Source organism: Monopterus albus, unplaced genomic scaffold (genome assembly GCF_001952655.1).
Source record: "Monopterus albus unplaced genomic scaffold, M_albus_1.0 scaffold1.1, whole genome shotgun sequence".
NCBI classification, from domain to species: domain Eukaryota; kingdom Metazoa; phylum Chordata; class Actinopteri; order Synbranchiformes; family Synbranchidae; genus Monopterus; species Monopterus albus.
In genome coordinates, this window is record NW_018127881.1 from 920,650 (window position 1) to 935,685 (window position 15,036).

The following is a 15,036-nucleotide window of genomic DNA, read 5'->3' on the forward strand; positions in this document are numbered from 1 at the left end:
AGCAAAGGGTCTGAATACTTATGACCATGTGATATTTCAGTTTCTCTTTTTTAATAAATCTGCAAAAATGTCAAAAATTCTGTGTTTTTCTGTCAATATGGGGTGCTGTGTGTACATTAATGAGGAAAAAATGAACTTGAATGATTTTAGCATATGGCTGCAATATAACAAAGAATGAAAAATTTAAGGGGGTCTGAATACTTTCTGTACCCACTGTACATGATGTCAAAGTAAATGGCTGCCTATGACAATGAAGTAATGTTTTTGATTGCTACCAGGAACTGATTTAACAACAATGACTTACAGTATATCGTTTTGAATGTGAAAGCATATTTGTCATATGAGTGTCTGCTGATGACGCCATGTTTGAGATGAAGTATGTGGTTTAAAATCTTCACAACACACACAGTCCGACACGATCTGAGTCATAAAAAGAGTGACCTTGTTGGTTTTTACTGTCTGTAGACATATTACAATGAAAGCATAATGGCTTCTATTGAAATAAAGCAACAGCTCCATCATGTCTGTTAGCCTTTATGATACCTTAACAGTACATTTTCATATAATGGATAAATAAGTTGCATAAGAGAAACATTGCATAGTATTCTTCTTTCTCAGGTTTTAAATGCACACCTTTACTCTGTCAGCTCTTTTAGAGCCACACAAATTCAACTTCACTGTCCCACAGTGTTAAGGCAAATGTCAGACAAGGTTATAATCACAGCAATACTACACTAGCAGTGGTTTATTTTTAATGACCTACTGGAAGTGAAAGAAATGTGGCTCATGAAAGAGGAAATGTCAAGCGTCACAGACACACCTAACTGTTCATGATCTGCACTATTGCAGTGTTGTCAGCCACAACATGGTTCCAGGAACTTCTCGGAAATGTATAGTTAGAATAAATTTCCAGACAAACAGAGTAGACAAAGACTAATGTAACATTTGTTCAGTTCATGACCTTTGAAATTATTCTTTAAAACTGTGGTTGCAGAGTCAAAAACACAATTCTTATTGACAGAATTAGACAGCATAACAGTTTTTTGGATAGTTAATGCAAATGCACTTTTCATTTAAAGGGTTTGTATAAGGAATTTAGTATACATTTAGTTGTATACTGTCTGTATGTGAAGTATACTTGCACTAACAAAACTCCTAAAGGCAACAAAGGCAAAAAAGTTGACATGAATTGACATTAAAGTAATAAAAGGCTTATAGATTTCATAGGCTGTGTTCAACAAGACAATATATATTACTGAAACACACCTACACAATCTCAGAGTTCATAGTTCACAGGCTGTTTTACTTCACAGAACAAAATACTTTATGACACAAGGGAAATTTAACAGTGGAACTCCAGGTTTAAAAGTTCTGACTCATCCTGCTTTTGGACTAAAAACAGTAACTATGCAAGAGCAAAAAACTGTAAAAATTTGTTAAACAACCATAAAATAGGAGTTACTTTTCTCCAGGACATGATAGTTGCAGAAACTCACCATCATGCCAAATTTTAATTCATAGTCAGGACTGGTCTTTCTATGTTTTTAATTTCTGCTTTACTACTAGTTGTGAATGTAAAGACAATTGCGGGTTTTGAAGGTTCAGTTATTTATTTTTGGCTTGTGTTTTAAAGCTAATTGAAGCTAATGTGAAATTTACGTTCTCAATTATTTAGCAAACAAATAAATTGATTTTTGATTCTAATTTCATCGGCAAATAACGTGTTTTGGTTTCAGCAGTGTCATTTTCACAAATGGAGCTGATCAATTATAAAAGCAGAAATGCTTTATGTGGAAACTGATCTGGAGTACAGCTTCCATTTTTCCATAATGGTTTTCTAGGAAGAATTTGCTAGAAAGGGAAAGCCAATTATTGAACTTCTGACCCGGTGCCCTTGTGTTTTTGTCTGAACAGCTGACAGTGCACTGTGGAGTGAAAAATACTCAAGATAGCTGCCCACACACAGAGCCTTCTAAAAGTAACTCAATAAACCATTCATAATCAAATTTATCATAAAGAACTAACTATCAAACTAACACAACTTTTAGCCTCATTTAATGAGGGTGAAGATTCGGTGTCTTTTATATATTTACCTGATTCCCTTTCACCTGGATGATGTAGAAACACATTGGCAACATGGTGAATGAAGCACACCCAGTCATAAGAACAAAGTCTTCTAACCTAGAGTGCCCTCAAAGGGCTCACATGGAAATCCAAATTAGTGCTCTGTAACAATGCTCCTGAAAGGGTTTTTATTGATTGTGAAATCAAATTAATCACGCCTTCCTCTTATTTTGCTGGTGTGAGGGTAAATAGTGTTAGTTGTGTGTAATAAAACCACTTTTCACAAGCAGGCCTACTAATAAAAAGGAAGACTGGTTTGTTTCTTAGAATGCAAGAAGGAAAAAAATGACTGACTCAGGCTTTTATCCTTTAATCAGCCTTTGATGTCACTCACATGAATGTCTGGAAATACAATGCTCTCTTTCTCTCTGTGTCACATACCCACACCGAAAACATGCCATCGGCTGTAGAGTTTAATATTTTACTGCTTGTATGCAACAGATTAAAAAATAAAGCTCCACACAGATATTCAAGGGCCTACAACTAAAATGGCCAGCTGCTGTTGCTTTACTTGTGTTTTACTTTGTGAGATTGAAATGTCCTGAGTTTCAAGATCTAAAGAACTTTGTGAGGATTAAGATTTCAGGGGGTAATGCCAAATTATATTTACTTTTTGTGTTGTTGTTCTTGCTGGGTTTTTTTGTTTGTCCTGATGCTTTTCTTTTCTCTCTCCTCTATCAACTCACCCCAACCGGTCGGGGCAGAAGGCCGCCCACCTAGAGCTGAATTGAAAATGAACAGAGGAAGTAACAGAAGGAAATTCTCAACTAATACTCTGCCATTTACGAGAACTCTGACAGGCTTACATCATCTTTGAAGGTCATCTTTGAAGGTATGTTACCTTTACACAACCTTGTTCCTGGTGTGGCTTTAGGTAGGCGTGGTCAGACACTGACTTAAGTTTTATTCAAGTGATGTTTGCAACAGAGATCACATGTTCAAACAACAGGCACAATATTAACAGGCTTAACAAGAGTACCACTGCTACCATAACAAAGGCTATAGTCAATCAGCTTAGTCTGTCCTACTTAACAATGACCACTCTTCTGACTACTGCAACTACTGTACTAACATTACTTAACACAACAAAAAGAGAATAAATTCAGCGCATGTACAAGAAATAAGGGACTTTTCCTTTTCAGCTTTGCTACTGTTTTGCCCTATGTCTACTGCTATGTGCAACATGATCTTATCTGATGGTGGAGGGCTTTGTAACCAAGGGCGGTGGATATGAAAGGTCCAAGAGGGAGAGAAATGTCGACTGGGAGGTCTAGGTCTACGTCCATGAGCCAGTAACAAGGCCAACTTGGCCCTAAACCCTCAAAAGCCTCATGCTTTGTAACTGATTTATTTTAATCCACCATATTTTATGAGGCCACTAATATATCAACTATTACTAAATAATTTTATGAAAAAAAATTATATTAAAGACCCCAAAGACAACATTATTTTAGTTATCCAGAATCATGCTGTAGGTTTTGAAAGACTTCTTCAAAACTTGATGATGCTTTGCAACCAAAATTGCACCTATATTGAATGTGACATTATTTGAACACTGAAAAAGCTGTACACAAGCTGCCATGGCCACCATCACATAACACAGTAAACTGGTCATTTGTCCAACAGCACAACCAGAGTGGGAATTATTACAGCAGCCTTTGCGCATCCAGCGTTTCATTCTTGTCTCATCCAATGCTTCAATAAGCCAACAAGGAAACGTGCAGTCTTGAAAAAACTCATTAACAAGGCTTGTCTGTGCTGGGAACTACCCTGTATGCCGCACCCAAAAAAGACTCCAGTGTTTCTTTGAAAAGTATGAGCAGTAGCAGTTGTGAATAACCAGAGCAAACATAACAGAGATTAAACAAAAAATATGTGGCGACAATGAATATACTTGCTTTTAAGGAGGAAAAAGTTACTTATTAAAATAAAGGTGACAAAGCAATTACCAAAAGCTCAAAAATAAATAAATGTGGCAGCAGATCAAAGTATCAGTGGTCATTGATGGAAGCTTTCAACTTGTGATCTCATGATAATGTAAACTGAAGAAAAAAAAAACAGTCACAAGACGTTAATACACAGTACGCGCATGTGCTCTGTCTGGGTCACACTCTGGAGGAATTCATTCACTCATCTTTTTGGTTACTTCAAGTGAAACTCAAAGTCTTAACTGTGGTAAATTTTTGCCATTCTATGCTGTTGTAATACAAAAACAGACATGTCTCTTGTGAACTTTTCCCCCATAACAGTTCTAACTGTGCAATAGGTGGTGTAATAACCGCTTGTCCTTGATGGTCAATGTCAATACATTCACACAGGAAGGACTTATCAAGTGTAGTAGTGTGTGTCAGGGTTTCTTGTGTTGATAAAGTTATGAACTTTATTGCCTTTCCATTGATAAGTTTACTGTTTGGTAAAATCTCATCTCATCTCATTTTCTATACCGCTTAGTCCCAAACGGGTTCGCGGGGTTTGGTAAAATCATCTTTATAAAACACATTGCGTTGTTTTTTTTATGCTTCTAAAAACTAGAGAACAATTTTCTGATTATAGGAAAATTCACAGGCCTTAATGTAATGACTGAGTTATACATGCCATGGGAGTAAATGGAGCCTTGATGGGACTGAATGGGCCTCCATAGACTACAATGTATTCTTTAATAAATACACAGGAATCAGGAATGAGGTTATGCACAGTTGGTCAAAGTGCACTAGTCAGTGTTTTGAAATTTAAACTGAGTTTGCACTGTGTACAGTTGCTGTGTTGTTGTTATATATAATTAACAATGGGACTGAATAGGCCTCCATAGATCTTAATGTATTTTATAGCTCATAAACTGTACAGGTCACAGTCCTAGCATATTTCTAAGGCACCTTTCTACTGTGTACGCATATGATTGCAAGCGACACATGCAGACACATGCATTCTTCAGCCTTCAGACAAGCTCAAACTGTGAAATAGTCACATGGTAACGTTCCTGGATGCTTACTGATCCTGAATGGCAGCAGCAAGGCAAATAATGAGGCCAGTGCTAAACATAACCAAAGCATGAAACTGGATAGGATGGCCATTTCTTTTACTAAGCCTTTGGGTAGTATTATATTGATAGAGCAGCTACAGACACTGGTAATGTGGCTGGCCCCATTAAAGTAACTCCTATTTCTACTCAAAGTCTTTCAAATCTGGGAGAACACATTGTGATGAAATGATCATTTAAATATTAAAGAAAATTCATCTTGAAAGATGACACAGCAGTCCTAATAAGGGACGTATTGTTTTCAAAACCCAGCTGCAATGAGGGCTGCTCCCTGAAAACTCAGAGGAATGTTTAATTACATGTGACAGTTTTAAACAGCAGCATACTGTACCAGATAGCCACTCTGACACATGAAGATAAGAATATGGACAGATATTTCATAAGTACAAAACATGGCGGGTATTGTGTATTCATGTGTGAGTATGTTAAAATTAAATCTGTGGAATGTTTTGGACTTACTGTATGTCTCTGAACACCTCAGTGCTTACTCTGTAATGAGGAAGTGACCTTTCTGAAAGAGCTAAAGCCCTCACAAACGTACGCTTTCAATCAATTGAGCTGTGTGGATGATTCTGTGGGAGCCAAGGTGCTGATCACTTCTACTACTTAAAAGCAACTGGGATAAGCTCAGGCTGCCATTTGAGATATTTTTGTCTTTTGCATGACCAGAACAGCAAAAGCTTTTTACTTGCTTTGATTCCAGAAGCCATTAGGCTCATACAGTCATTTTAGAACAATCAGTTTACCTTGTATATAGGCTGATGTCTACTTGCACTTCTGATTTACAAAATGTTTTTTAACTCAGAATGGGGGGGTGGGGATCTTACTGTAAAACGTGTAAATGTGTGAATAGTTTTTTTGTTGCAGACCAGCAAACAGTAGCCTTTGGCTTAGGATACCCTTAACAGGAAAACAGTGTGATTCAGTCTTACATTTTATAAAGAAATGGGGTCACTTTTAATTGGATGGAAGCACCCTGTGAGATTTTCAATAAAGAGAAAGTATGAGTAATGGGTTGACCTACATGAGTTGACCTAAATCAGCTTTGATGCTGATGTATGCTGTCTGTGCACCTACAAAGTACTTTTGCATTACTGGATATTCCCAACTGATTTATTTATATCTTTACCACTGTGAATAATTTTCAGAGGACAAGGATCTTCATACAAGATGGGGTCACTCAAAGCTGCCAACATGATAAAGTGGGCCTTCTTTGCACATTAGCACTCGATTAGTTTCATCCAAGAAAAAAATGACAGGTACACAGTAAGTCTAACAATATGAAAAATGTAAAAGCAATGTTTTGCTTGTTATATTATGTCCTTGTCACTCCTTTAACATCCCATTTAGAAATCTTGTCTATACAAGACTGTGCTAAGAGCCTTTGTACTATCACATTTAGCCATCAGGCTTGCATTAAGGTAAATATGAACAAATAGGAAATGATAAACGTGATGATCAGTCTTGTCTGTGTGTGTTACAGTGGTTTCACACCTCTGATGCAACGGTCAACAATGCTACCTGTGATACACTCTGAGACATATGTGGACCTCGAAGATGTGACCTCTTTTTATTTTGTGGATCTGGGTCATCTCAAGTCTCACAATATTTACAGTATGTCCACCTGAATTTACAGGACAGTGGGTTAGTAGGTCACCCTCAGACAAACACTGCAAGACTTCACCTGATAAAATGGCACAGTGTACAATCTGTTGCATTTTATTGACTGAAACTTCAACCACCCCGTCTGTCTGGCAGTAATATTGTATTCTAATAGGTCTGGATTCATTATTAAAATGTTACAAATTACAGTGATAATACTGTCTATCAAGGTGTTGATCAGTATGTAACAAGAAAACAATGTTTTAGTGTCCTACAAGCACAAGCAGGCAGGTGGATCAGAATAATTAGGTTAATAACCAATACTACACAAAGACTATTCATCTGCTGAGCCAGATCAATTGTCGTGACCCATTTTTGTAGCCTTACAAAATTATTCGCTAAAGCATTCGACATCTCAGTGTCAGAAGCATCACTTGACAGTTGTCTTTTGATTGGATTACAACAAGGTAGCGTCAGTTCAGTAAGAGCATCATTAACTCGTGTTCATGGCAAAATGTAATTACAACAAACAGAAGAAATTTTAAAATTACTTGTATTATTGTTGTCTTGCACAGACTACCATAGGAGAACTGAGGCCGTTAGTCCTGCATTTAATAGTGGATATTCCCTTCGTATTCATGATTTACTGGCAAAACTACACATTTTCTCTTTGCTTTATAAAACTCAAGAACCAGACAAACACAGAATTACTTTGCTTCTCATTTTATTTTGAGCATATAGAACATCTGGATATAAACTATTTAAAATATGTGTAGGAGGACTTATCAGAGATAACTAATACATTCTATGACCGTGACAGGGGAATAGATGCATATGTGCCATCTCAAGCCAGCAGTGGTTTGAATAGTGTTATGCTATGCGCAAGCTGAGATAGGGTAGCTGAGGCCGCTGAAGTACGACTTCTCTCGCTCACTCATCAGCTCAAAGTGCAGCGGCTGCTGGCAGAACCTACACTCTGCTGATGAGTGGGGCTTCAGCTCCAGACCCACCTCCTTCCATGTGTGCACCAGCCTCTCTGAAGAGGGAAAGCAAAAAAAAAAGAGTGGAAGTCAATTTTATTTGACTTAAGTACCGTTAATAAAAACTACTTTGGAAACCACCAAAGAAATGGCTTAGATGAAAGGTTAAAAAAAGCAGAAAAACAAGTTTACCATATAAATTAAGCCCAAAGTTTGATATTAAATAAAACAAGAGTCACATAAAACTAGAAAACAAATCTCCAAATCAAAAGGAAAGTATCATGATCAATATTATAGGTTCAGCTGAAGCACATTAACAAGGCTACTACATAATCTTACCAACAAAGTATTTCATCATCTCAGGGGTGTGGTGGGGTGTTGGGGCAATACGCAGGAGCTCGTCTCCCCTGGCAACAGTGGGATAATTGATGGCCTGCACATAGATGTTGTGGCGACTCATCATGATGTCACACACTTCTGTGTTTTTCTCCGCATCTGACACCTACAAATAATTTAGACAATGATTATAATGGAGCCACTGGGGAGACAAACTAAGGACTTTTTTTAAATGTTTTTAAAGTGTAATGTGGCTGCGGCCATCTGTGAGTGTCGAATTTTGCATCAAAAGGCCAGAAATAAAATCATGAATTACCCGGACTGGGATGATGTGGCTGGGGCAGTGCACCACGGGCAGCCCCACGTCCATCAGCATCTGTCTGAGCAGCTTTACATTGCGCTGGTGTTTACGTCTTAGAGCGCGGCCTTCTTCCCCTTTGAGTACCTGGATGGACTGTCTGGCTCCAGCTAGCAGCATCGGTGGCAGAGAGGTGGTGAAGATGAAACCAGCAGCGTAGGAACGCACAGTGTCCACTAGGGCTGCCGTACTCGCGATGTAACCACCCACACAGCCGAAGGCCTTGCCTGGAAAAGGACAGGACACATTAATATGGTTATACTTTAAGTTGCTGCTATAGCTCTAGACACACAATTCTGCAGTCCACAGCCTAAGATTCACTACAATATGCCTAGTGTTCTATGCTGAACCCTGCCATTGTATTCTCACAACTTAGAATTTCCTGAAATGGCAGCTGCAGAGTACAGGAGCTGTAGAGCTCCCATTTAGAAAGAACTGTCCCCTCAGCCTGACAGCAACACACAGACACAGAGTAATTCAATGAGAGCGTAACAAGAGCCCATGGTCTCCTAGCAACAACAGAGCTGCTCAACCCTCTGGTATAATGGGTGACACAGCTGAGGCCTGATCCTGAGTGTGACAACAAATCAGAGAACAAGGAGATCCCTACTGTCTGGGAGTAGTTGTTTTGAGACATTAAAATATATGAATGAGGAATATAGCAAAATCTAAAATGAAAAGATAACTATACCAATACAACTACTAATGTTTCAAGAACATTTTTGTATGGATTAAGTTAAAATCCTTCATATAATATCAGTGATTTATTTTCTTTTTAGTAGAGATTAGATGCTGACCTAATGTCCCTGAGATGATATCCATCTTGTGCATGACGCCATCCCTGTCTCCGATGCCCCCGCCTCTGGCGCCATACAGGCCCACAGCATGAACCTCGTCTACAAAGGTGATGGCACCAAATTCATGGGCCACGTCACACATCTTCTCCAACGGACACACAGCACCTGAATAACAGAAAGAAGACAGAAGGAAATAAGGAAAAATTTCTGTAATAAACCAGTGTCAAGGAACAAATTAGGTAATTTTAGTCTCAACATCTATAAACTTGACGTTTAGCTTAATAGACAATGATATTCAAATAGCTCAGTCTGATCAAATGCTGCCTTTTAGCATGCAGAAAACCTGTAGTTCTAATTTACATTCCTTGGAAAACACTTCAAAACATCTTTTAAAACTCCTAATATTTTCATTTTGTAGAGCCACAAAATAAGTTCAATAAATAGGTTTTAAAAACATAATGAGGAGCAACACAAACTAACCATCCATGGAATGGACAGTCTCAAAGGCCACAATCTTCGGTTTAGTGGGGTCACCCTTTTGCAACAGCTCTCGCAGATGTGCCACATCATTGTGGCGGAAAACGAATTTCTTAGCACCGCTGTTCCTGATACCCTGAATCATTGAGGCATGGTTGCCTGCATCAGAGTAGATCTCACAACCTAAAATAATTCAGAGCAAAGACAGCATTGAGAATGAGAAATGATTTAAAATGACTGGATCAAAGTTATTAATTCACACATCAGTGACATTCATCTAATATATAAACCATTTGTAGTTATTTACCAGGCAGCATCTTGGCAAGGGTGAAGAGGGTGGAGTCGTTGGCTACAAAGCAGGAGGTGAAGAGCAGTGCAGCGTCCTTCTTGTGAAGGTCAGCCAGTTCTTGTTCCAGTTCTACATGGAATTTACTGGTCCCAGAGATGTTCCTGGTGCCTCCTGCCCCTGACCCGTGCTTTTGTAAAGTATCCCTGGAAACACAGGGCAAGAAAGACAAACAAAAATGTGTTTAATCTAGTATGTTTTTCCAGAATCACCACAGCACAGTTGTATACCCAATGTAAGTTTAAGGAGTAAAATAACTAACACACCTTAGATGAAGGTGTTACTGCTGCACAAGGGCAAGCTCAAACAAGTGGAAAAGAAAGAAGACAAACATAATAGCTTCACTGGTACCCATGTGGTTTAGGTGTAACCTCTTGCCAACTAACACCCACAGAAACAATTATCTGGATCACCAACTGGTGTCAGGTTGTTTTCAGTTAGTACATGGTGTGAATGATCTTTTCTGTTTCTCTCTCTCTCTGAACTCCCTGCACTCTCAGTGGGAGAAAAGGTAAAGAACAACCAGAGAAAGCGCTCTCATTACATGCAAACACATCTGAACACAAGAGACCTAATCAGGTGTAGTTCTTCCTACTCTACACACATAAATAAACAACCCCTCCAATACTCACGTGATAGACTGCACAACCCGAGGGTGTCGACTCATGCCCAGGTAGTCATTGCTGCACCACACAGATACCTCCCGCTTGTCCTCTAGAGAGCCCGTGAAGTCGTCGGCCATGGGGAACTCGTTGGCCAGACGATTCACCGTCTTAAACACACGGTATGTGTGGTCACTCTTCTTCTCTTCTATCTTCTTCTCGAAAAAATCATCGTAATGGAAGCGGGACACTGCCAGAACAGGAAGACAAGGCTTACTTAATGTGGCTCAATGCGGCTTACACCGTGGTGGTGAAGCAATTTCTAATGTGATGAAAGTCTCAGTTCATCTTACTCAAAGGCACTTAAACATACTGAAGGTTACTAAGGGGTGAAGTTGTTGCTAGTATGTTCATAGTCTTGGAAGGCAGTGTGGTAGCTTAACACCCTTGCCTTTCGACTTAATTTGGAAGTTCAGTGTCAATATTTTAGCATTTGTAAATGATGTCAAGATACCTAAATGAAACCTACCTCTGCCTGGCAGGCGGTCCTGAAGCAAATGGGAGATACTTTCAGGCCGCTGTTTTAGGAGGGTCTTCATTAGATTGATCTGCTCTCCTTTGCTTTCCTTAGCGATACTTGCCAAGGACGGCTTCTTCAGTTCATCAGGGGACACTTCTAAAAGGGTCAAGAAAGGAGACAACAAAATAGTAAGCAGTTCTGTACAAGACAAAGGGCGAAAACAGCCTAATCTAATCCACTTCTAAACAACTCTTACCTTTCTGGACAGTGCGGACCTCCTGAACATCCTCTTGGAACTCCATGCCAACCTGGCGGACCACATTGCTGTGTTTCTGGCCCATCTCAGCGGCCAGGAATGGGCACTTTGAAGCCACAGCCTGACCTGGGGCCAACACAGGGTGACCAGCAGGCAGCTTGGGCTCCACTTCCGGTTTGGGACCTGCAAGTGGACAAAGGAAGTTTTAGATTTAGGTTTCAGACACAACACTTACACAACAAATACATTTTGCAGCAATAATTTAATCATCAGATTAAAATATTTCACTTCATATAACATAGCTACAATTTTAATTTGGATGATTAGGTAAAAAAAAAAAAAAAATGTATTTACGCCTTCTTCATCACCCTCACCTGCACTGGCAGAAGTGTCCTCAGTCTTCTGGTGGGAGGAGGAGGAGGAGGAAAAGAGGGCCCGTGCCATTGATGGAGCCATAGGTTTTGAGGCCAGCTCCATCATGACAGGGCACTGCTGGGCATACACTGCCAGAACCTTTCTGGACTGCTGGAAGAAGGCCTGGGGCACACGTGCCAGGAATGGACAGCGACGCACAATTACATCCATAGTCAGCAGTGATGATGACTGTCCAGAGGTCTAATGGAGAGTTGAAACTCAAATTAAATGTGTGCTGTGGAAAGCTCAGATACTTATTGAAGACACATTACACCCCAAAACACAAAGGACCTTTTCCTCTTTTTCCTTTGAATGTAACCAGTACATCTCAACAGCTCGATGTGGTTTACACAGAGTGCCTTAGCAATAATGCACACATTTAAATAGATTTCTTTTTCCAAATGAGGCAGGCAACTGTTGGAAGTACACTGTTAGATAAATTGCTATCTATTAAAAAAATGTCTGTAGATTTCTTTTTGTAACTGTCATTTTATGGTTGATGTTGCCAAAACATCTGAAACTCTTTTTTGGAGACTCTTCTATGTCTTGTTATGTACGACCAACAGTCCAAAAACAGTTTTGGCTTTTGTGCTTAAAAACAGGATTATCAGTTTCTACTAATGACCCAAACATTTAGTTGCTGTTCTACATCTCTGTCAATATTAGTCTTCCCAAATTCATGTCACATACAATCGTATTTCTCTGAGAGGATGAAATGCCTTAGTTATTGCAGCAGGTGTCTGATAATGACATTACAATGAGCTTGTTATACACTGAGTTTTATTGCATAAGACAGAAAATTACAGATCCTACGTCAGTCCCTGCCACAGTTAACATTTCCCCCCAGCTGGACCCAGGTCACATTCCTCGACAAAGATAATCAATAACATGCCAAGAACGGCTATACACAAATTAAACTAACTTTTATTAAGTTTGACAGCTACATAAACAGCTTATGGTTTGTGATCATTTGGATCATATTTGCTGGTATTACACTTGACTGTTTCGTCAGTTTCTTCCAGTATCTAGTTGACGTTAGCCTATAATAACCCATACACTTTTTGTGACGAGATATAAACAGTAGCACTATTCGTTTGCAAGTGTTCATAAAGCGTTGACCCGTAAAACATTTAACGTTATGATTATTACACACATAGCGATAGTCGCGACTTGTCTGTCTCTAACATTAAATTATGATTGCAACATTTTGGAAAACCCTAAAACAAGACAGGTTGAGTAGATCTGGTCGTGATCTCCGCTGGTTGACCGGAGCCCAGGCTTAATGCTAGCTAGCTAAGAAGCTAAAACCAGAAGCGGAGACGATGCGGCTAAGATAACTAACAAACTTACCTTTTAAAAAAAGTTCAGATTAATAGTGCAACCCTCTTTATCAGTCGGGTAGTGGACAGGATAACCAGAGTGAAGATAATTTAATTCGATACTTTAAACAAACAGCTCGGTTTTAGAAAAAGTGAAGGACACCGGTATTTCGTTATCCTGCACTGAGGACGAACGAAAAGGACTTGGAGGTGCCAGGGCTTATAAAGCTTACACCGGAATGGAAGTCTCGCGAGATCATATTCGACAAAGGTCGTTTGAGTCAAGCAATCCACTCTGGTCAGACCATGGATGGTGTATGTAATGTAATAGTCCAGTGGCGCGTGTACCCGTAATCCTGTAAGCACTGTGCGTACATTTTTAAATGATTTTATAACATGTTTTAAAATGATTTTGCTCATGATGTACCCGTAATCCTGTAAGCCCCATGCGTACATTTTTAAATGATTTTAAAACATGTTTTAAAATGATTTTGCTCATGTTTTATGCCATAACGTGTGTTCTTGTGCGTACTATGAGATATAATCCTACAGGCGCCACAGAATACGCCCATGGATCAAACGCTCTCACCTCAAATGGCTCCGTGAATGTGGCAGCGATTCAGTCTGCAGTGGTAGAAGATGTACTGGAAATGCTTGCTAAATTAAAAACATACTACTATCACAGTGTACTCTATTAAAAGTAAAAGCCCACCTTCTCTATTATTCGGTGTAATCAGTAAACATGTACTAAATGGCTTATAACAGAATATAACGTATCTACTAAATAAAAACAACATTAAAAACAACTGACTCCTCCTATAGCACGCATAATTTGGAAGTTGGTGAATAAACAGATAGCCCAGTGAATGTCAATATAGTAAAACACAGTTGTAATAATATTAAACATGCTCAGTATTTGCCAACTCAATTAATTAATATCAATTAATATCAAAGTAACTTATGTCATATAAATGTAGTGAAGTAAAAACTATAATCTTTGTTTCTCAAGTGTAGTAAGTAGTCTATGGAAGTATACAAAACCATACCTAAAATCTGTACTTGAGTACAATAGGCTACTTGAATAAATCTGAGTTAAACCACTGTTTCTGTGTAGCAGCAGTTTTAAAGTACAATTACACTTGATACAGTATATGTTGCCTTTTATTACATACACTGCACATACAGTGTGTCAGTGGGAGACTGGATCTGAATCTCAAACTGGTCCTTCATGTGCTACATGCTTAACTTTGATAGAAGGTAGTGTCTCTGAATGGATACTGTCTTTGGTTTACATGGCATGAACTGTAACTTCATCTGAGGACTTAAAAGATTAGCCTGTGCTGCTACAGTAGAGATCCTCTTGAATTTTCCATGCACTTGTGACCTCTGGTGTTGAAACACAGACATTGAACTTAAACTAATTCTTAAACACAAACATTATAAACTCAGTATGCATTAAAAATATAGACTCAGTTGCCAGTTTATTTGGTCCATCCAACTAAAACCAAAGTGCTATTGATGTGCTATAAATTTGAAAAATGTTTAAACAGAGAAATACTAATTGAGAACAAACCTTTATTCGTATAACAATTTCCTTTGTTTATACAGCTCTGCACAAATATGCAGGCTGTAAATGAACAGTGGATTTAAAAATGTTTTGTACTTGTTTAGAAACTAATAAACAAATAAATACACCTAGCTTCCTATTTGCAAAACATAGGTTTAGTCAGATGCATCTGTCGACTGCAGAAAGAAAAGGTAATCTAATTTAGCACATCTTAAACAAGTGTCTCCAAATTTCTGTGGCATCTGATGCGGTTTCTTCAGACCTTTCATAAAGTAACCCTTTTGCTTGGACAGTCGTAGAG

The 15,036-nt window shown here is 38.8% G+C and overlaps 1 protein-coding gene across 1 annotated transcript; it reads right to left on the minus strand.

Moving 5' to 3' along the window:
- Window positions 1–7,470: 7,470 nt before the first annotated feature.
- On the minus strand, window positions 7,471–13,376 carry alas1 (aminolevulinate, delta-, synthase 1). The gene is made up of 11 exons (XM_020585579.1): window positions 13,200–13,376; window positions 11,810–12,050; window positions 11,436–11,618; window positions 11,189–11,335; window positions 10,690–10,909; window positions 10,019–10,203; window positions 9,715–9,894; window positions 9,235–9,399; window positions 8,396–8,664; window positions 8,083–8,245; window positions 7,471–7,799 (listed from the first exon to the last, which is right to left on the minus strand). Exons 2-11 carry the CDS (start codon window positions 12,018–12,020, stop codon window positions 7,639–7,641), a joined length of 1,884 nt encoding a protein of 627 aa, XP_020441235.1. The 5' UTR covers window positions 12,021–12,050; window positions 13,200–13,376; the 3' UTR covers window positions 7,471–7,638.
- Between the last annotated feature and the right edge of the window lie 1,660 nt (window positions 13,377–15,036).

Coding starts and splice junctions, on each gene's coding strand:
- alas1 (XM_020585579.1), bottom strand. CDS start 12,020: ATGGATGTAATTGTGCGTCGCTGTCCATTCCTGGCACGTGTGCCCCAG. Junction 9,895..10,018: donor CCTTGCCAAGATGCTGCCTG/GTAAATAACTAC, acceptor GAATTATTTTAG/GTTGTGAGATCTACTCTGAT. Junction 9,400..9,714: donor GACTGTCCATTCCATGGATG/GTTAGTTTGTGT, acceptor TCTGTTATTCAG/GTGCTGTGTGTCCGTTGGAG.